The sequence below is a fragment of the Salmo salar genome, chromosome 13 (genome assembly GCF_965601325.2).
Source record: "Salmo salar chromosome 13, fSalSal1, whole genome shotgun sequence".
Lineage (NCBI taxonomy): Eukaryota > Metazoa > Chordata > Actinopteri > Salmoniformes > Salmonidae > Salmo > Salmo salar.
In genome coordinates, this window is record NC_138303.1 from 86,330,164 (window position 1) to 86,353,998 (window position 23,835).

General features: G+C 40.8%; 1 protein-coding gene across 5 annotated transcripts in view; it reads left to right on the plus strand.

Annotated features, from left to right (window-relative positions):
- LOC106567833 (platelet-activating factor acetylhydrolase IB subunit alpha2) overlaps window positions 1-23,835 on the plus strand; it is a 31,035-nt gene that overhangs the window by 1,716 nt on the left and 5,484 nt on the right. For 2 of the 5 annotated variants that reach the window (XM_014137605.3, XM_014137604.3), the window contains exons 3-5: window positions 13,294-13,383; window positions 15,127-15,258; window positions 15,388-15,510. In XM_014137605.3, the coding sequence (XP_013993080.1) occupies window positions 13,294-13,383; window positions 15,127-15,258; window positions 15,388-15,510 (345 nt within the window). The remainder of the gene's footprint in view (window positions 1-13,293; window positions 13,384-15,126; window positions 15,259-15,387; window positions 15,511-23,835) is intronic. The other 3 variants (XM_014137606.3, XM_014137607.3, XM_045692293.2) reach the window with 3 other exon arrangements.

Sequence of the window (23,835 nt, forward strand, 5' to 3'; positions counted from 1 at the left end):
TTGTGAAGTAAAAATGTATAGGAGCAACAATGGCTCAGCCGTGAAGTGGTAGGCTACACAAGCTCACAGAACGGGACTGCCGAGTGCTGAAGCGCATAGTGCGTAAAAATCGTCTGTCCTCGGTTGCCACACTCACTACCGAGATCCCAACATTCTCTGGAAGCAACGTCAGCACAAGAACTGTTCGTCTGGAGCTTCATGAAATGGGTTTTCATGGCCGAGCAGCCGCACACAAGCCTAAGATCACCATGCGCAATGCCAAGCACCGGCTGGAGTGATGTAAATCTTGCCACCATTGGACTCTGGAGCAGTGAAAACGTGTTCTCTGGACTGATGAACCACGCTTCACCATCTGGCAGTCCGACGGACGGATCTGGGTTTGGCGGATGCCAGGAGAATGCTACCTGCCCCAATGCATAGTGCCAACTGTAAAGTTTAGTGGAAGAGGAATAATGGTTTGGGGCTGTTTCTTCATGGTTCGGGCTAGGCCCCTTAGTTCCAGGGAAGGGAAATCTTACCGCTAAAGCATACAATGACATTCTAGATGTTTCTGTGCTTACAAAGCGAGGTCCATACAGAAATGGTTTGTCGAGATTGGTGTGGAAGAACTTGACTGGCCTGTACAGAGCCCTGACCTCAACCCCATCGAACACCTTTGGGATGAATTGGAAGGCAGACTGCGAGCTAGGCCTAATAGCCCAATGCTCTTGTGGCTGAATGGAAGCAAGTCCCCGCAGCAATGTTCCAACATCTACTGGAAAGCCTTCCTACAATAGTGGACCAACTCCAATGCCCATGATTTTGGAATGAGATGTTGGATGAGCAGGTATCCATATACTTTTGGTCATGTAGTGTGTATATACAGGGAGTACTAGTAACACGAGGAATAAAATGCACAAGAACGGAGCTATATACAGGGAGTAGCAGTACCAGATCAATGTGCCGAGGTATGAGGTATATATGTACATCAAGGCAGGGTAAAGTGACTAGGCATCAGGATAGATAATAATACGATTAAAATAAAGAACTGAATAGGAGCAGCATATGATGAGTGTCAAAGTGTGTGTGGTTCATTCTCATTAAACCATGTCTGTGATGAATTCAGATACAGTGCCTTCAGAAAGGCCTAAATTCAACATTTTATTAAATACTTTTTTCCCCTCATCCATCTACACACAATTCCCCATAATGGCGAAGTGAAAACCAGTTTTTAGAAATGCTAGCAAATTTATTGAAAATTAAATGCAGAAATACAGTATCTCATTTACATAAGTATTCACCTGAGTCGATATAAGAGCTAAGAGCTTTGCACACCTAGATTGTACAACATTTGCCCATTTATTCTTTTCAAAATGTTACATGCTCTGTCAAATTGGTTGTTGATCATTGCTAAACAACCATTTCTCAAGTCTTGCCATAGATTTTTCAAGCAGATTTAAGTCAAAACTGTAACTCGGCCACTCAGGAACATTCACTGTCTTCTTGGTAAGCAGCTCCAGTGTAAATTTAGCCTTGTGTTTTAGGTTATTGTCCTCCTGAAAGGTGAATTCATCTCCCAGTGTCTAGTGGAAAGCAGACTGAACCAGGTTTTCCTCTAGGAGTTTGCCTGTGCTTAACTCCATTCCATTTATTTTTATCCTGAAAAACTACCCAGTCCTTAACGATTACAAGCATACCCATAACATGATGCAGCCACCACTCTGCTTGAACATTTGGAGAGTGGTAATCAAATCAATCAAATCAAATTTATTTTTATATAGCCCTTCGTACATCAGCTGATATCTCAAAGTGCTGTACAGAAACCCAGCCTAAATCCCCAAACAGCAAGCAAAGCATGTGAAAGAAGCACGGTGGCTAGGAAAAACTCCCTAGGAAAAACTCCCTAGAAAGGCCAAAAACCTAGGAAGAAACCTAGAGAGGAACCAGGCTATGAGGGGTGGCCAGTCCTCTTCTGGCTGTGCAGGGTGGATATTATAACAGAACATGGTCAAGATGTTAAAATGTTCATAAATGACCAGCATGGTCAAATAATAATAATCATAGTAGTTGTCGAGGGTGCAACAAGCACGTCCGGTGAACAGTAGTGTGTTGTATTGGATTTTCCCCAAACATAACACTTTGTATTCGGGACAAAAAGTTACTTGCTTTACCACATTTTTTGCAGGTTTACTTTAGTGCCTTGTTTTATTTTTTACCCATCTACCAATAGGTTACCTTCTTTGCGAGGCATTGGAAAACCTCCCTGGTCTTTGTGGTTCAATCTGTTTTTGAAATTCACTGCTCGACTGAGGGACCTTACAGATAATTGTATGTGTGGGGTACAGATATGAGCCAGTCCTTCAAAAATCATGTTCAACAGTCCATGCAATTTATTATGTGACTTGTTAAGCACATTTTTACTCTTATTTAGGCTTGCCATTACAAAGGGGTTGAATAATTATTGACTCAAGACATTTAAGCTTTTCAAATTGTATTAATTTGTAAAAAAAAACAAGAAAAAAAACATTCAACTTTGACATTATGGGGTATTGTGTGTAGGCCAGTGACGACAAATCTCAATTTAATAAATGTTCAATTCAGGCTGGGGGTGTGAATACTTTCTAAAGGGACTCGTAAATCATTTACTTTCATTTTAAGGCTCACTATGCTTGGTTTCTGGCTCTTTAATCTGTTTTGGGCTTAAATCTTAAGTGTAAAAAATGTCAATAATAATCTCATTACCGTAATACATTCGGGTCCAAGGACTTTACATGCGTTTAATTGCTAAAAAATAACGGTAACGCTTTACTTGACACACAGCGTCATAACACGTTATGACACGGTAATAACCATGTCATATGTCATAACAGCTGACATAACTGTCATTACACATATATTTAGACCTGTGGTGATATATGTTGCATTATTTTGTGGCTGACTATGACACCTTTTATAAATGTCAAAACCTACACAAGGCAAAACATTCCATTACACCATAGCCTACTTGTCAACAGTATGTTTATGTTATATTACATTTTCAGAAATTGACCATATTAAATGGTCATGGCAATTGTGCACACATTGATGTCAGACATGCACCTACCCCAGTGCTCTGTTTCTGATGACTGGGATGAATGTAGGAACAGATTTCAGCGGCAGGACTGATGACTGACATAAGGGCATGTAGCTGATAGGCCTATCTAGTTTATAAGATTATGATGGTCGTAATGCTTCTTGACTGTGTTATAAAGTGTATTTTCTTAGTCGTAAGTGACACAGAATGGTCATAATGCCTTATGATATTCATCATAAAGTGTATTTTCTACAAGTTATTTAAAATATGATGGAAAAAAATGTAAGGAATTCATTACAACAACAACAAAGGACTTAAAAAACTTTCAAAGGAAAGTTCTTGGCAGGGAAAAAATAAATGTGAATCAACGTGGGTTTTGACACGCTTATGTCATAACCAGCCATAACATAACACAATATATGTCACAGGTGTGTGTGTGTGTGTGTGTGTATATATGTATGTATATATATATATATATATGTGTGTGTGTGTTTTTACGCTGGGTGTCAAGTAAAGTGTTACCAAAATAACTAACATATATTTAATTAAAACCTATGAAATATTGTTTAAAGTGCTACATATTCAAAGACAGTTATCATTTCTAGGTATTCCCATTACAAACTAGTCATATTTTAGACAAAACATGTCTGAGCACGTGTTTCACATTACCTTAGTATTTCTTAATGTTCCTGTACAAAGTACAGTGTTTTTGTGTATTTATTTTGACCCATAATGCATTACTAAGAAGGGAAGATCAAAGATGGCTATAAGGTAAGCTGGTCTCTTTTATTATGTTTAAATTTGATAATTGTCCTCTTACACCCCATTTAGGCATTTTAGATGACCATTACAATAACTGTGTAATACTTTGAGCAATATTATTGATTTAACTATTTACCATATAATAGATTAGAAAGAGCATGAATAGATTTTTTGGGGTGCAGATTTTTCCCAGACCGAAAAAATGGTCTCCTGGTGTGGTTTAAGCATTGTTAGCACATTCGATTTTGTTGTTTTTCTTTTAGAAAAGTGATTTTTAAGAGGGGAAACCTGGAGGAAAATAATCTGACCAACCACTACCCCTGCCCCTTCCATGACCATTTCATGTCCCACCACTGCAAAAAATAAAATATAGGGGAAACACTTTGTTTTTTAAAGGCACATTACACTTAAAAATCTAAATTTTGTCTGATGTTTTCAGAACTCAAAAGTGGTCTTCGGTCAACAAATGTCCCCATCCTAGACCATCTGTTTTGTAGATTCAGCTCAGCTGTATGCAAACAATCCAAAATGAATGGAAAAGTTGAGCACCAAATAATTTCCTGATTTGTGGTGGTTATCTTTTCCACTGAAGACTAAACTTCTTGTTGTTATATTAGATTGTAAACTTTCATGGTCAAAGCATATTGATTATATTGTTGTAAAGATGTGGAGAGGTTTGTCTGTGATAAAGAGATGATCTGCTTTTTTAACATCACATGCAACCAAAAAGTCCTGCAAGCTCTGGTTTTGTTGCTTCTTGACTATTGCCCAGTTGTATGGTCATGTGTGGCAAAAAAGGACAGAGAATGCTGCAGCTGGCCCAGAACAGAGCAACACGTCTGGCCCTCAAATGTACATGGAGGGCCAATGTCAATAACATGCAGGTCAGACTCTCCTGGTTCAGAGTGGAGGAGAGATTGACTGCGTCACTGCTGGTCTTTGTAAGAAGTATTGACAAGCTGAAAATACAGAATTGTTTCTTCAGCCAGTTAACACACAGCTCAAAACCTATACATATCCTATAAGACGCAATCGGGGTCTCTTCTCAGTTCGGAACAGAGGCTGGGAGACGCACAGTACTGTATAGAGCAATGACTACATGGACTTCTCTTCCAACTCAGGCAAGCAATACAATTTCTATTTTTTTTTTTTTTAAGAAGAAAAAAAGAAATCACCTCAAGGAACAATGAGACACCCACACATTATTTGTAGTATTATTAATTTATTTTTCTTTATTTTTTAGTTCTTATTACTTTTTAAAATAGTCATATTGTTCTTTAGTCCTAGTGTTAGTTAAAATGTGTGTTCCTGTCCATTAGTGTTCTGTATTTGTCATGTTTTGGGTGGACCCCAGGAAGAATAGCTGCTGCTTCTTCAACAGCTAATGGGGTTCCGAATAAAAGCAATACAAACCATTTTGAGACATATAGTATGATGTTCTAATTGTTGGCATGCGATTTAGACTCTTCTTGAGATTACCCTACTTTTGAGGTCTGAAAGCAACTGACAAACTTTGATATAAATTGTGTTAAGGGGACATTACACTCAAATTCCAACATTAATTCTCATTATGAATAGAAGATGATGCCGGAACTGGTGGTTTACCCAATACATTACATTACTGGGAGCTTGCAGTGCATTGGGAAAGTTCAGACCCTTCCCTTTTTCCACATTTTGTTATGTCACAGCCTTATTCTAAAATGGATGGAGTATTTTTTTCCCCATCCATCTACACACAATGCCCCATAATGACAAAGCAAAAACAGGTTTTTAGAAATGTTTGCAATTGTCTTAAAAATAATAAACAGAAATACCTTATTTGCGTAAGTATTCAAACCCTTTGCTATGAGACTCGAAATTGAGCTCAGGTACGTCCTATTTCCATTGATCATCCTTGAGATGTTTCTACAACTTGATTGAAGTCCACCTGTGGTAAATTCAATTAATTGGACACGACTTGGAAATGCACACACCTATCTATATAAGGTCCCACATGTCAGAGCAAAAAGCCTTGAGTCTTCTTGGGTATGTGGTCGAAGGAATTGTCTGTAGAGCTCAGAGACAGGATTGTGTCGAGGCACAGATCTGGGGAAGGGTAACATCAAATGTCTGCTGCATTGAAGGTCCCCAAGAACACAGTGGCCTCCATCATTCTTAAATGGAAGTTTGAAACCACCAAGACTCTTCCTAGAGCTGGACTCTTAGACCATGAGAAACTAGATTCTCTGATCTGATGAAACCAAGATTGAACTCTTTGGCCTGAATGCCAAGCGTCACGTCTGGAGGAAACCTGGCACCATCCCCATGTTGAAGCTTAGTGGCAGCATCATGATGTGTGGATGTTTTTCAGCGGCAGGGACTGGGAGACTAGTCAGGATCGAGATCCTTGACGAAAACCTGCTCCAGAGCACTCAGGACCTCAGACTGGGGCGAAGGTTCACCTTCCAACTGAACAACGACCCTAAGCACACAGCCAAGACAATGCAGGAGTGGCTTCGAAACAAGTCTCAATGTCCTTGAGTGGCCCAGCCAAAGACCGGACTTGAACTCGATCTAACATCTCTGGAGAGACCTGAAAATAGCTGTGCAGCGACGCTCCCCATCCAACCTGACATAGCTTGAAAGGATCTGCAGAGAGGACTGGGAGAACTCCCCAAATACAGGTGTGCCAAGCTTGTAGTGTCATACCCAAGAAGACTCGAGGCTGTAATCACTGCCTAAGGTGCTTAAACAAAGTACTGAGTAAAGGGTCTGAATACTTATGTAAATGTGACATTTCTTTTTTTTTTTTTTTTAATAAATTTGCAAAAATGTCTAAACCTGTATTTGCTCATTATGGGGTATTGTGTGTAGATTGAGGGGGTGTAAAAATATTTAATCAATTTTAGAATAAGGCTGTAATGTAACAATGTGGGAAAAAATCATGGGGTCTGAATATTTTCCGAATGCGCTGTATATAGAGAGTGTGCAACTCTATTTTTATAGCCTACAGTTTACTCACTGTTCGTCAGCACCTCTACTAACTTTTTGGGGATGTGCGCCAGCTCATGCTTTTCACAAGATAAATACACATCCCATGCCATTGATTGTGTAGAGCCAGTTGTATGCCTCAACACCATCATTTCCAGATCTTATTTGGTGCCTATCTTTTTCATTAATTTATTTTATATTTTTTTGCATAATGGGTGTATTTACACAGTGAATGGCCTGGGATGTGGACTTAAAGGGATAGTCCACACAAATTACAAAATGGCATATTAGTTTCCCTACTCTGTAAGCGGTCTATGAACGAGATAAGACAGCAATCTATGCTTGTATTTTGTTTACCTGATCACTGTCTCCAACTTTGTAGCATTTATAGCACAAAACCAATGTAAGTTAATATCCATGATATTAGAATTTTTCGCATTTCATTTCCATATCTTAAAGTAACTTTTATTGAGCTATGCAATGTTTTTTTTTACACTTTGGGATGATTTGGATATGGAGTGTGAAAATGCTTATGTCGGGGATATCCAGTTGCAATGGTTTTGTGCTATAAATGCTAAACAAAACCAAAGCATAGTTTGCTATCTTACCTTGTCCATCAAATGCTTACAGGGTAAGGAAACCAATTTACCAGTGTAATTTTTTAATTTGGGTGAACTATCCCCATAAGACTTTTGAGGTATGTAAACATCTGACAAACTTAACATGTTTGAGTGTAATGCTCCTTTCGGGGTTGTTTAATAATAAACAGAACAATCTGATTAATCTAAACTTATTTTTATTAAGACTGGCAGATAAGGAAAGAAAGCTTCAAAAGCTAGGGTGGAGAAGCATAAAGAGCAACTGTACAGAAATCCAGAGCTGCTTGAGGAGTACAGAAGAAAGGAAAGAGAGGTTGCAGATGAGGGTTATTGATGACTCACTTGTCCTTACAGAAAGGTTTGCTAACAGTGCACTTGACATTGATTTTAGATCTGTGTTTTAACCAGGGCTCTAATAAAAAATTATAATTGGTAGCACTGTTTTTCATTGGTAGAAAAGTTAGGAGCACCACATTCAATTTAGAAGTAGCAGAAAAATAGATTTTTAAGATATAGCCTACAGTACCTACTTACTTTTGAAGTACATCTCCTGAAGAAGATATACATTTCCTTTCTTTCTGTGCCACCAAATGTTTGCATATACTGGTAAAGTTACCAGGTTGTAAGTAGGCTTGCGTGATATGGGCAAAAACAAATATTGCGATTTTAACTTGCGCTATAGATTCTAACAGTTCACCCAAATGTTTTGGATCATAGAATGATTATTCAAACAGCAAATGGAAAAGCCAGGTAGTGGTTATGACAGGGTATGAATCAAAGTGTTGGTTGGTGTCTCCCACGGGACCCTAATCGTATTTGAATAGCATTTAGACAAAGATTCAGAACATTAATCAATCACATTTATTTATAAAGCCCTTTTTACATCATCCGATGTCACAAAGTGCTGTACAGAAACCCAGCCTAAAACCCCAAACAGCAAGCAATGCAGATGTAGAAGCACGGTGGCTAGGAAAAACTCAGAAAGACCAGAACCCTAGAGAGGAACCAGGCTCTGAGGGGTGGCCAGTCCTCTTCTGGCTGTGCCGGGTGCGTTGCACAAACAACATGCTGATCTACACCACCACTGGTAGCAAACTGTATTAGAGCTAATGTTTGCTTTGCCCTAGCTGGTGCATTTAGCTAGCCAGCTAACTAAACTCAGCAAAAAAAGAAACGGCCCTTTTTCAGGACTCTGTCTTTCAAAGATAATTCGTAAAAATCCAAATAACTTCACAGATCTTCATTGTAAAGGGCTTGTTCAATGAACCATAAACAATTAATGAACATGCACCTGTGGAACGGTCGTTAAGACACAAACAGCTTACAGACAGTAGGCAATTAAGGTCACAGTTATGAAAACTTAGGACACTAAAGAGGCCTTTCTACTGACTCTGAAAAATACCAAAATAAATATGCCCAGGGTCCTTGCTCATCTGTGTGAACGTGGCTTAGGCATGCTGCAAGGAGGCATGAGGACTGCAGATGTGGCCAGGGCAATAAATTGCAATGTCCGTATTGTGAGACGCCTAAGACAGCGCTACAGGGAGACAGGATGGACAGTTGATCGTCCTCGCAGTGGCAGACCACGTGTAACAACACCTGCACAGGATCGGTACATCCGAACATCGCACCTGCAGGACAGGTACAGGATGGCAACAACAACTGCCCGAGTTACATCAGGAACGCACAATCCCTCCATCAGTGCTCAGACTGTCCGCAATAGGCTGAGAGAGGCTGGACTGAGGGCTTGTTGTAAGGCAGGTCCTCACCAGACATCACCGGCAACAACATCGCCTATGGGCACAAACCCACCTTTGTTGGACCAGAGAGTACTGGCAAAAAGTGCTCTTCACTGATGAGTCGTGGTTTTGTCTGACCAGGGGTGATGGTCGGATTCGCGTTCATCGTCGAAGGAATGAGCGTTGCACTGAGGCCTGTGCTCTGGAGCGGGATCGATTTGGAGGTGGAGGGTCCCGTCATGGTCTGGGGCGGTGTGTCACAGCATCATCGGACTGAGCTTGTTGTCATTGCAGGCAATCTCAACACTGTGCGTTACAGGGAAGACATCCTCCTCCCTCGTGGAGGGTCATCCTGACATGACCCTCCAGCATGACAATGCCACCAGCCATACTGCTCGTTCTGTGCGTGATTTCCTGCAAGACAGGAATGTCAATGTTCTGCCATGGCCAGCGAAGAGCCCATATCTCAATCCCATTGAGCACGTCTGGGACCTGTTGGATCGGAGGGTGAGGGCTAGAGCCATTCCCCCCCCCCCAGAAATGTCCGGGAACTTGCAGGTGCCTTGGTGAAAGAGTGGGCTAACATCTCACAGCAAGAACTGGCAAATCTGGTGCAGTCCATGAGGAGGAGATGCACTGCCGTACTTACTGCAGCTGGTAGCCACACCAGATACTGACTTACTTTTGATTTTGAACCCCCCCCCCCTTTGTTCAGGGACACATTATTCCATTTCTGTTCGTCACGTCTGTGGAACTTGTTCAGTTTACGTCTGTTGTTGAATCTTATGTTCATACAAATATTTACACATGTTAAGTTTGCTGAAAATAAACGCAGTTGACAGTGAGAGGACTTTTTTTGCTGAGTTTAGATAGTGATTAGCATTTGTGATTAGCATTATTTTAGGCACTGGTTATAACACTGTAGTTAGCCTACACTAGTAACACTGTAATCATGTTATTGCATTGTAATTGCATACTAATGGAGTTTAGCTGTTTATTACACAAGGAATAGGAAAGGAGTGGCTAGAGAGGGGCTATCATGACATTTAATTTGATTAATTTCTATATTTCACAGGTACCAAAAACAAAAGAGAAATGGACTTAAGTCTGTGGCAGACTTAACTCCTAAAGAACACAGAAAGAATGTGAAGTACTGGGAGGGGGGCGAGTAGAGCTGGGCAGTGGTGTGTAGTTAATTATTAATTTGTTCTTAATGCTTCAGATGGTTAATATGGTTCAAAATTATATTTTTTGCTCATGATGAAGTACCGTTTGTTCATTACCGTAATTCGGTCTCATCTACCGTAACATGGATCTCATTACCGAAATGCACCCTCAATGATAAAATATTCCTAGAATAATATTACAGAATTAAAAATATTTGAGATGTCCATAACATTTAAATTACATTTAGCTCTTTATGTGTATGTACTTTTGAAATATTAATAATAGTTTAAAACAGAAATAATTTATAAAAATCCAGGTTATGAACATGTCACATGTTACGGTAATGAGAACTGATTAAAATGAAAATATACTTAAATCAAAATGACCTTTTTTTAAATCTTAGGCAATTAAAAAATTTGCTAAATTTTCACCTTGCCATGGGTTTTTTTCAAACTTTACATGAGTTACGGTGATGAGATTTATTTTGTGCATGGTCTTAGAAAATGTGTAAAAAATATTTGAAATCTGAACAGTTAATTAATTTAACATAGATAATCATTTGAGATGGTATTTTATCGATTACAAAATAGTGTTTTTCCTTTGAATTTTCAAAATGTACCAAGTTCGTGAGAATCACCCACGTGTGTTTGAGTTGTCGGTAGAGATCTTCACGGATCCACCTGTACGCGAATACCCGATCCTGTACCCGAATTCTAAATAATGTTGCAGGTCTCGGTCGGTTCTGATATGATTGTCATGGGTCTCGGATATGTGTAATTTTGAGAGCGAGAGACGTTTATGTTGCTGCTCTTGCTTTTCACGATAGTGGAGGGTGGCGTGTGTAAGTTGTTCTTGTTGGGCGGCCAATCATAAGTCATCAAAGCGGCAATAGGTTACAGTCATAGAGCTCCTGTTTGGCAAAAGTTAGGAGATATCTAAACAATGGAAGATGGAATTAAAAGTGAAAGGAGAAGGATCGGGTACAACGACCAAGAGCCAACTGGTAGGCTGCTACTAATATTCTGAATGGAGTTATTTGTAACTGTAGGACGGGAAAGCGCATGCACTGCAGCCTCAATTAGCCTAGCTAGCTAACATTAGCTAGCGTAACTAGCTTCTCCCGGTTTGACTCAGTCAAGACGGGTACTACGTTAACATATTTTATGATAAATAACTTAGCTATGGCAGCTATTAGTCTACTATAGCACGAGTCTACTTGGTCGGTTCCTGTCTCTCCCTCCCTGTCACTCATTCACAGTACGGCCCCTCCCCCGGCTGCTAGAGTGGCACCTCTCTCCTCCTTGCGCTTTATCAGCTCGGGTAGCTTAAAAAATGACTTTTCTGCAGCTTCCCTCACTCCGACCGGATCTGGATCCGACCAGGTCTATACGAAATAGGTCTAGTTTTTCTCTGGTCCGGTCGAAGCGGGTCTCTATATATAAAACAATTATTTATGCATATCGGGTCTGGGTGGGGCAGCCCCAGGTCCATTTCAGAAGGGGTTCAACTTTTTGAACCCGTGAAGACCTCTAGTTGTCTGTGTGTAAAAGCCAATTCCTGCTTAATCCAAAATGTGGTCGGAGGCTCCGTATTGAGGCGCCTCTGGAGGCATGCAGAGGCCAAATTGAGCCGTAACGCATCACCGTGCGCCTCCCAAATTTTGTAACAATGCGGAGGGCTCCACATTGACATGATTGTTTGATGGTAGGTGGGGGCGGGAGGTCCTGTATAAACACACTCACTTCCTTGACAACAGCTCTGCTCAACACCTCTGCCTTGCTCCACGAAGCGCAAGAAGTATAAATGCCCTAACTTCTGCTGAGGCCGTATCACATGCAGCGCCTTTTAGGCTTGGGAGATATCCAGATTGTCATACCTTCATACCGACCTTGTGCCATACCGGAATATTCGGTAATACTGGCACTGAACACAAGGGCTGCTGTTTTCAAAGCCCACTCATACTCTGTAATCCAAATATATGTCAAATCCCATAGAGAATGCAAACTAAATGCTAACGAGCACATTGCAAACATTTCATACAGTGTCTGACCTAAACTATACAAGTAACTCAAATGCTTCTCACAGTTTGTTGCACGCATAAAACAAATATTAGGCAGCAAGGCTCTTGATCCAGAAGGAGATTCTCTGCTGTTACCAAGGGAACGCTTGATTTCAGAAGACACTAACCAGTAAATTAGCAAACTAAATCTAAATCGCAGAGCATTTAGCACATTTTAGACAGTTATTTATTTATATATTAGTTTGCTAATTTACTGGTTAGCGTCTTCTGAAATCAAGCATATATATATAATGGTTATAAGATATTATAAGATATCTAGCTGATAAACATCACATGGAGCATGCTGCACAGCAGTTGTGCACACGTGTGCTTGTAAACAAGCACCAGGTGACGTGACTGGGGGGTCTACCAGAGGTATTGACATGTTGAATGCACCGAGCTGTCTAAACTACTGGCACACAGCTCGGACACCCATGCATACCCCACAAGTCATGCCACAAGAGGTCTCTTCACAGTTCCCAAGTCCAGAACAGACTATGGGAGGCACACAGTACAACATAGAGCCATGACTACATGGAACTCTATTCCACATCAAGTAACTCATGCCTGCAACACAAACATTGGCACAGACACATGCATACACACCCACACACACACGATAACATACGCACTATACATACACATTAATTTACTACTGGAGATATGTGGTAGGGGGAGAGTATGGGCCTGAGGGCACACCCTGTGTTGCGAAATCTGAATGTATTGTAATGTTTTTAAAATTGTATAAACTGCCTTAATTTTGCTGGACCCCAGGAAGAGTATCCATAATAAGTTTGTTATGCCGATGCTTCGGTACCAATTTCCAGACGGTAGCAGAGTTTACCAAGTGGTGGTGCAGCCAGTCAAGATGCTCTCGATGGGGCAGCTGTAGAACTTTTTGGCTGTAGAGTGTCTGCCTGGGGATGACGTGTTGTGTTTCTGCAGCACACGCGGTTTGTTCAGGAGTGTAAGGATGCAGAGCCAGAGGTGCTGTTTATTGGAGACTCCATGGTACAGCTAATGCAGCAGTACGAGGTGAGAGAGGACAGATGCCTGTGTATACAACATACTTTGTGTGTGTGTGTGTGTGTGTGTGTGTGTGTGTGTGTGTGTGTGTGTGTGTGTGTGTGTGTGTGTGTGTGTCAGGGTTTCCATTAGCTGGTAACAGCTGGCTTTTGCCCCCCCAAAAATATAAATGAAAAGGCGATAAATACAATTTGGTGCTGGCCAATTGTCCGCGAGAATAAAAATATTCCATTGCAAAATAACACATTTTAGCCTATTCATTGATTGATCCCAGTCAATGTAGCGTGAGAGCTGCTGCTACAGCTCATCAAACAGCTAGCTGTTGGTTGCTACTGGAGTGAAGCCTGCCCAATCATTGACCTACAATTCTTAATGCAATCGCATGTTAAAAACGATGGCCAAGATTAAAAAGAGCTACTATTTTTATTTCTCAACTGGTAATTAAAGCGAGTTTCCCATTTGCCATTCAAGTGCATAAGCAACTAGGCAAGCCTCAGCAGGTCACACACCACTTTGCAATGAGCTGGAGTCAGTAGGCGTATCCATTTTGAAAATGCATACCTAATTATTTGAAACCTGAATGTTTTACTGCATATAATGAGGCATGTCTTACCTTGCTTCAAAGTAGCTTAGCCAAAATCCAACCAAACGTGCAGGCAGTTATTTATAGACTTCCATATGCCATTGAAACCAGTAGCCTATTTCTCTCATCTTCTAGTTGATTTGAAATCCAATTTCTTTCATTGTCCAGTAGCCAAATGCACAATCCTAGTCATATTAGCAACTCATGCTAGTTCTTGCATCTTTTTTTTTTTTTTTTACCTTTATTTAACTAGGCAAGTCGGTTAAGAACAAATTCTTATTTTCAATGACGGCCTAGGAACAGTGAGTTAACTGCCTTGTTCAGGGGCAGAACGACAGATTTGTACCTTGTCAGCTCAGGGATTTGATCTTGTAGCCTACTGCCATGTGCGCATTTCTGCGCTTATAATGTGAAGAAATAATAGTTTACCAACATTTGAAACTAAACATTCTGATCTGTTGCATGATCCTCATTGCGTTTACATTTTTTTGACTGTTGCCTAGGCCTACAGGTTGTATGAATTTGGGATCTATCATCCCACAACTTTCCCAGTGTGTGTTTGGAATAGGCTATTTATTTCTTGCACAGAACGACAAGCTGACCAATAGAATTGGTCAACTTTTCTACTATTGGGCATAGTAGATTGGCATAGGCTAGTGATTTTGCTGTTCGGAAAAGTAAATATGGACATCTTCAAATTGTGCATTCGGTAAGAAGGACGGACGCCATTGCATCCTTGAGTTTTATGTTCTGTTAAGATTAATTACCATGAACTAAATGTGATTTCTGTCATTCTGAGCACTGTGGGTGGATACCCTAATCCGGTTATGCACCCAATGCATATGGGTCCGGTAAATTTCTTAAATGTCTGTTAAATTAGAATGCTGCAGGTCAACTGTCCAGCACCACAACGGAAACCCGGTGGTGTGTGTGTGTGTGTGTGTGTGTGTGTGTGTGTGTGTGTGTGTGGTGTGTGTGTGTGTGTGTGTGTGTGTGTGTGTGTGTGTGTGTGTGTGTGTGTGTGATACATGTTGCTGTGCATTATATCAGTTATAGTACTCTGTGTGTGTGGACCTATGTGCATGTGTTAGTTGTTTACCTTTTGCTATGACACTGGTATTTTACACTAATCCTTGTCCTGGATCTCAACCTGCTACATCACTCTACAGATCTGGCGGGAGCTCTTCTCTCCTCTGCACGCGCTCAACTTTGGCATCGGGGGAGACACCACCTGTAATGTGCTGTGGAGGCTGCAGAATGGAGAACTGGATAACATTGGGCCTAAGGTGAGACTCAAACAGGTCAGCACAGGCTCTGAGAGAGGAAAGGGCACAGCACAGGTGGACAGTTGTGGTCCTGGAGTGCTTTTCATCCAGATCAGAACTATGACATCTGATTAAACTAATCAATACCTCGTTGCTCCCCTCCAGGTGACGGTGGTGTGGGTAGGAACCAACAATCATGAGCATTCGGCAGAGCAAGTTGCAGGGGGAATCCTTGCCATTGCACAACTGCTCACCTCCCGTCTTCCTAAGACTAAGGTTGTTGTTCTGGTAAGTGAAAGTTTGTGTTATTTGTGTACAGTGGAGTGTACCATTATGCAATCTCATACAGGGTTTGCATTCAGAAAGTGTAATTGTCCCTTTGGAAATTTGGTTTGCTTTATCGCCTCGGTGTCAATACTGTACTATATGAGCCAGACCTGGGTTCCGATACTATTTCAAATATCTCAATTACTTTCACATACTGTACATACAAAGTAAGTATTCAGATAAATTTTATTTAAATTAAGTAGTTGAATATTTTAATGTATTTGGAAATACACTTTGAAAGTATTTTAAAATATGGAGTGATTTCATTGCCAACAGAGATTGTATTTGAATTCCATCATTTTGAATTTGTGTTAGGATATTGAATTGGGATGTAATATTTTTTTAATTGAATCGTTGATTTCATGATTTGAAACTGAATTGAGTGAATACAGTGTTTTACACATGCACATGGAGTAGCCAGCCAAATACAGTGCATTCAGAAAGTATTCAGACCCCTTGGCTTTTTCCACATTGTTACGTTACAGCCTTATTCTAAAATGTATTCATGTATTTTTTTCCTCATCAATCTACACACAATACCTGATACAAATGTATAAATACATTTTAAAAACTGAAATAGTACATTTATAAGTATTCAGACCCTTTAACTCAGTACTTTGAAGCACCTTTGTCAGCGATTACAGCCATGAGTATGACGCTACACGCTTGGCACACCTGTTTTTGGGGAGTTTCTCCCATTCTCTGCAGATCCTTTCAAGCTCTGTCAAGTTAGTTGGGGAACATCGCTGCACAGCTATTTTCAGGTCTCTCCAGAGATGTTCGATCGGGTTCAAGTGGCTGGGCCACTGTAGAACATTCAGAGACTTGTCTCGAAGCCACTCCTGCGTTGTCTTGGCTGTGTGCTTAGGGTCGTTGTCCTGTTGGAAGGTGATTCTTCGCCTCAGTCTGAGGTCCTGAGCGCTCAGGAGCAGGTTTTCATCAAGGATCTCTCTGTACTTTGCTCCGTTCATCTATCCCTCGATCCTGACTAGTCTCCCAGTCCCTGCCACTGAAAAACATCCCCACAGCATGTTACTGCCACCACCATGCTTCACCTTAGGGATGGTGCCAGGTTTCCTCCAGACATGATGCTTGGCATTCAGACCAAAGAGTTCAACCCTGTCTCTGAGCTCTACGGACAATTCCTTCAACGTCATGGCTTGGTTTTTGCTCTGACATGCATAGTCAACTGTGGGTCCTTATATAGACAGGTGTGTGCCTTTGCAAATCATGTCCAATCAATTGAATTTACCACAGGTGGACTCCAATCAAGTTGTAGCAACATCTCAATGATGATCAATGGAAACTGGATGCACCTGAGCTCAATTTTGAGTCTCATAGCAAAGGGTCTGAATTCTTATGTAAATAAGGTATATCTGTTTTTATTTTTGTATACATTTTCAAAAGTTTCTACAAACCTGTTTTCACTTCGTCATTATGGGGTATTGTGTGTAGATTGATGAGGGAAAACATTTATTTAATACATTTTAGGATAAGACTGTAACCTAACAAAATGTGGAAAAAGTCAAGGGGTCTGAATACTTTCCGGATGCACCGTAGAAAAAATAGTGAGTGAAGACATTTTTTTGCCAACAATCTGTGTTTTGGTGGCCTTTGGTACATTCTAATGCCTTGATTCCATTCAAAAACAGAAATTGTGTTTACAGTTACTGAAAATGTATGAATTCAGTGTATTGTTAGTCATTTTGGATATTGTCTAGGCAAAGACCTATATGATCATGAGAACATTAAACCTGTCTTCTCTTGAGATTAATGTATTTTCCTGCAAGATATGAATTGGCACCATGTCACGTTCACTATCTTCAAACTCCCGATCATAAATAAACCAAGGCGCAGCGTGCATGGAATTCCACATCTTTTAATGAAGATGAAACTCACCAAAACAGAAGAAAAACGAAACGTGACGTTCTGAGGCTGCTCACAGGCAGCTACACAAAAACAAGATCCCACAAACACAGGTGGGAAAAGGGCTGCCTAAGTATGATTCCCAATCAGAGACAACGCTAGACAGCTGCCTCTGATTAGGAACCATACTCGGCCAAAAACAAAGAAATAAACAACATAGAATGCCCAACCCACATCACACCCTGACCTAACCAAATAGAGAAATAAAACGGCTCTCTAAGGTCAGGGCGTGACACACCATTATGTTTTTTATTTTTTATTATTATATATTTTATTAAAACAGAAAAGTTAAGTAAATAGCTCAAATGATCTTGATATACAAATTAAAGATACAATTTTAAATCAAACTAGTTGTGTGATGGACACTTTTTTTCATATTATGAAATGGATCTCTAAACAGAACAGATGCTCTGGGTCATTACATGTTAACCTCCTAGAGCAGGGATGATTTAGCAATTGTATAACTAATGTAATGCCATTCTACTTATTTTGCTATGGGGCGGAAAGGAAAATGAGATGTTTTACAGTTATTTTATTTCAATTCTACACATTTTGCCATAGGGTGGATGGATTTGCAGTTTTTAATATGATATACAGTGGGGGAAAGAAGTATTTGATCCCCTGCTGATTTTGTACGTTTGCCCACTTACAAAGAAATGATCAGTCTATAATCTTAATGGTAGGTTTATTTGAACAGTGAGAGACAAAATAACAACAAAAAAATCCAGAAAACGCATGTCAAAAATGTTATTAAATGATTTGCATTTTAGTGAGGGAAATAAGTATTTGACCCCTCTGCAAAACATGACTTAGTACTTGGTGGCAAAACCATTGTTGGCAGAGGTCAGAGGTCAGACGTTTCTTGTAGTTGGCCACCAAGTTTGCACACATCTCAGGAGGGATTTTGTCCCATTCCTCTTTGCAGATCTTCTCCAAGTCATTAAGGTTTCGAGGCTGACGTTTGGCAACTCGAACCTTCAGCTCCCTCCACAGATTTTCTATGGGATTAAGGTCTGGAGACTGGCTAGGCCACTCCAGGACCTTAATGTGCTTCTTCTTGAGCCACTCCTTTGTTGCCTTGGCCGTGTGTTTTGGGTCATTGTCATGCTAGAATATCCATCCACGACCCATTTTCAATGCCCTGGCTGAGGGAAGGATGTTCTCATCCAAGATTTGACGGTACATGGCCCCGTCCATCGTCCCTTTGATGCGGTGAAGTTGTCCTGTCCCCTAAGCAGAAAAACACCCCCAAAGCATAATGTTTCCACCTCCATGTTTGACGGTGGAGATGGTGTTCTTGGGGTCATAGGCAGCATTCCTCCTCCTCCAAACACGGCGAGTTGAGTTGATGCCAAAGAGCTCCATTTTGGTCTCATCTGACCACAACACTTTCACCAGTTGTCCTTGAATCATTCAGATGTTCATTGGCAAACTTCAGACGGGATTGAATATGTATTCTTGAGCAGGGGGACCTTGCGGTCGCTGCAGGATTTCAGTCCTTCACGGTGTAGTGTGTTACCAATTGTTTTCTTTGTGACTATGGTCCCAGCTACCTTGAGATCATTGACAAGATCCTCCCGTGTAGTTATGGGCTGATTCCTCACTGTTCTCATGATCATTGCAACCCCACAAGGTGAGATCTTGCATGGAGCCCCAAATGCACCAAATGTTGTCACCTTCTCACCAAGCTGCTTGGTGATGGTCTTGTAGCCCATTCCAGCCTTGTGTAGGTCTACAATCTTGTCCCTGACATCCTTGGAGACTTCTTTGGTCTTGGCCATGGTGGAGAGTTTGGAATCTGATTGATTGACTGCTTCTGTGGACAGGTGTCTTTTTTTTACAGGTAACAAGCTGTGGTTAGGAGCACTCCCTTTAAGAGTGTGCTCCTAATCTCAGCTCATTACCTGTATAAAAGACACCTGGGAGCCATAACTCTTTCTGATTGAGAGGGGGTCAAATACTTATTTCCCTCATTTAAAATGCAAATCAATTTATAACATTTTTGACATGCGTTTTTCTGGATATTTTTGTTGTTATTCTGTCTCTCACTGTTCAAATAAACCTACCATTAAAATTATAATACTTGTAAAAAATATTTTTTTTTCCCCCACTGAATGACTGAGACTAACAAACAAAATCAATCAACTGCTGGTAATTTGACCATGATAACAAGGTTAGATATTTGGCTGCTAAACTAATTTAGCAATCTAAAAAATGGAGGGGAATTGATCTGTGACCCTTCAAAGGGGTGTGGGCTGCCAGTTGCCCATCCCTGCCGTGGAGTCTAAGGGCCCGGGGCTGGGTTTCTACTAAGCTAAGATATGGAGTTGTTTTAACATGGTCATACCAAGGATCATTTAGCTATTTGATTTTGACCCCTGTATTTATTTAACCATTTGTATGCTTCTTAAATTATAGATCATTGTCCATCCAAATACCAGGGTATTTGTATGCAGGGACATGTTCTATTACAGAACCATTCAAGGAGTGAAGATGTAACCCAACTGAGATACTTTTATGAGACTTTGACAGTTTCTTCAAAACAATACCATGATCAATATGTATGATAGGCCTTAGACAGATCTATAAACAAAGCAGCACAATTCATTTTAGCATTCAATGCATTGACAAGGTCATTCACAACTAATGTGGTGGCTGTAATAGTGCTATTCCATGGTTTAAACCCTGATTGGTTTACATTTAAAATACATTTCTCAGTCACAAAGCTGCACATTTACCAACGACTCAATAATCTTCGCTAGACAAGGAAGCCTAGAAATTGTTCGGTAATTGTCAAGATGACTACTATCACTACCCTTATGGAGTGGCAACACATACGCAGATTACCATACTTTAGTCTTCAGGAATTATTCCTGAGGCAGCAATGAAGGTTGCTGCACATTTAAGCAGACCAGGTTCCAAATGATCGGCCCCTTTTAGATGTATTAATGTCTAATACTAGCAAGGCATCAAGGACTTCCTTAACAGAGAATTGTCTGAAAGAATACCCCAGATCAACTTTTACAGTATCAATCAACAAATTATCTCCATTAATATGCAAACTACACTTAATGTGAGTTGGCTTAGAAACTGAGTCAAAAATATAGCCCACAGAAATAAAATGGTGATTAAATGCATTAATTACATCAATTTTATCAGTAATGGTGCTAGACCCACTCCAATTCGCATACCGCCCCAACATATCCACAGATGACGCAATCTCTATTGCACTCCACACTGCCCTTTCCCACCTGGACAAAAGGAACACCTACGTGAGAATTCTGTTCATTGACTAGAGCTCAGCGTTCACCATAGTGTCCTCAAAGCTCATCACTCAGCTAAGGTCCCTGGGACTAAACACCTCCCTCTGCAACTGGATCCTGGACTTCCTTACGAGCTACCCCCAGGTGGTAATGGTAGGCAACAACACATCTGCCACACTGATCCTCAACACAGGGGCCCTCAGGGGTGCGTGCTTAGTCCCCTCCTGTACTCCCTGTTCACCCACGACTGCATGGCCAAACACGACTCCAACACCATCATTAAGTTTGCAACGGTGGTAGGCCTGATCACCGACAACGATGAGACCGCCTATAGGAAGGAGGTCAGAGACCTAGCAGTGTGGTGCCAGGACAACAACCTCTCCCTCATCAAGACAAAGGAGATGATCGTGGACTACAGGAAAAGGAGGGTCGAGCACGTCCATATTCTCCTCGACGGGGGTGTAGTGGAGCAGGTTGAGAGCTTCAAGTTCCTTGGTATCCACATCACCAACAAACTATCATGGTCCAAACACACCAAGACAGTCGTGAAGAGGGCACGACAATGCCTATTCCCCCTCAGGAGACTAAAAAGATTTGGCATGGGTCTTTAGATCCTCAAAAAGTTATACAGCTGCACCATCGAGAGCAACTGATTCAAAGGGGTTGGGTTAATGGAAGACACATTTCAGTTGATTGAATTCAGTTGTACAACTGACTAGGTATCCCCCTTTTCCTTTCCTGACTAGTTGCATCATCGCCTGGTATGGCAACTGCTCGGCATTCGACCGCAAGGCGTTACAGAGGGTAGTGCGTATGGCCCTGTACATCACTGGGGCCAAGCTTCCTGGACTTCAATACCAGGTGGTGTCAGAGGAAGGCCATCCTAATTATAGACTGTTCTCTCTGCTACCGCACGGCAAGCAGTACCGGAGCTCCAAGTTTAGGTCGAAAAGGCTCCTTAACCTGTTGGGTCTAGGGGGCAGCATTTGCACGTCTGGATAAAAAAAATGTACCCGATTTAATCTGGTTACTAATCCTACCCAGTAACTAGAATATGCATATACTTATTATATATGGATAGAAAACACTCTAAAGTTTCCAAAACTGTTTGAATGGTGTCTGTGAGTATAACAGAACTCATTTGGCAGGCAAAACCCTGAGACATTTTCTGACAGGAAGTGGATACCTGATGTGTTGTATTGACTTTAAACCTCTCCCATTGAAAAACACAGGGGTTTAGGAATATTTTGGCACTTCCTATTGCTTCCACTAGATGTCACCAGCCTTTACAAAGTGTTTTGAGTCTTCTGGAGGGAGATCTGACCGAACAAGAGCCATGGAACGGTGATGTCCCATTAGACACCTGGCGCGCTACTTCATGTTGGGTACCCTCGTTCCAATACGTTATAAAAGGCTATGCATTCGTCCACCTTGAATATTATTCATGTTCTGGTTAAAAAAGGCCCTAATGATTTATGCTATACAACGTTTGACATGTTTGAACGAACGGAAATATATTTTTTCCCCTCGTTCATGACGAGAAGTCCGGCTGGCTTACATCATGTGCTAACGAGACGGAGATTTTTGGACATAAATGATGAGCTTTTTTGAACAAAACTACATTCGTTATGGACCTGTGATACCTGGAAGTGACATCTGATGAAGAGAATCAAAGGTAATGGATTATTTACATAGTATTTTCGATTTTAGATCTCCCCAACATGACGTCTAGTCTGTATCGCAACGCGTATTTTTCTGGGCACAGTGCTCAGATTATTGCAAAGTGTGATTTCCCAGTAAGGTTATTTTTAAATCTGGCAAGTTGATTGCGTTCAAAAGATGTAAATCTATAATTCTTTAAATGACAATATAATATTTTACCAATGTTTTCTAATTTTAATTATTTAATTTCTGACGCTGACTTGAATGCCGGTTATTGGAGGGAAACGATTTCCTCAACATCAATGCCATAGTAAAACGCTGTTTTTGTATATAAATATGAACTTGATAGAACTAAAAATGCATGCATTGTCTAACATAATGTCCTAGGAGTGTCATCTGATGGAGATTGTAAAAGGTTAGTGTATCATTTTAGCTGGTTTTATGGTTTTGGTGACCCTGTCTTTGACTTGACAAAACATTACACACAACTCTTGTAAATGTACTGTCCTAACATACTCTAAATTTATGCTTTCGCCGTAAAACCTTTTTGAAATCGTAAAACGTGGTTAGATTAAGGAGATGTTTATCTTTCAAATGGTGTAACATAGTTGTATTTTTGAAAAATTTGAATTTTGACATTTATTTGGATTCAAATTTGCCGCTCTTGAAATGCACCTGCTGTTGATGGAGTGCACCACAGGTGGCACGCTAGCGTCCCACCTAGCCCCAGCTTCTAACCCCAAGCCATAAGACTGCTGAACAGCTAATCAAATGGCTACCCGGACTATTTGCATTGACCTGCCCCCGCCCACTTTTTTTTTTACGCTGCTGCTACTCGCTGTTTATTATTTATGCATAGTCACTTTACCCCAACCTTCAGTATCAATGAAAAGTTTCGACACTGGTAGCCTAGTGGTTAGAGCACTGGGCGTGTAACCGAAAGGTTGCTAGATCGAATCCCCGAGCTGACAAGGTAAAAATCTGTCGTGCTGCCCCTGAACAAGGCAGTTAACCCACTGTTCCCCGTTAGGCTGTCATTGTAAATAAGAATTTGTTCTTAACTGACTTGCCTAGTTAAATAAAGGTTCAACAAAATGTTTGTTGTCGATAAGCATAGATAAGAACTGGCAAATCTGGTGCAGTCCATGAGGAGATGCACTGTAGTACTTAATGCAGCTGGTGGCCAAACCAGATACTGACTGTTACTTTTGACACCCCCCCCCCCCCCCCCCCCCTTTTGTTCAGGGACACATTATTATCTCATGACTGTCATGCAAGTCTTAATGGACTAAATACTTAAAATATAATCGAGGTCTTTAGTTTACTTGTCCCGATGTGATACCATGGATATATAACTACATTAAATGATTTCTGAATGGCAAGGATATATGAGATCAACTTTATTCAGTCAGTTCAACACCTTTTTATAAACTAG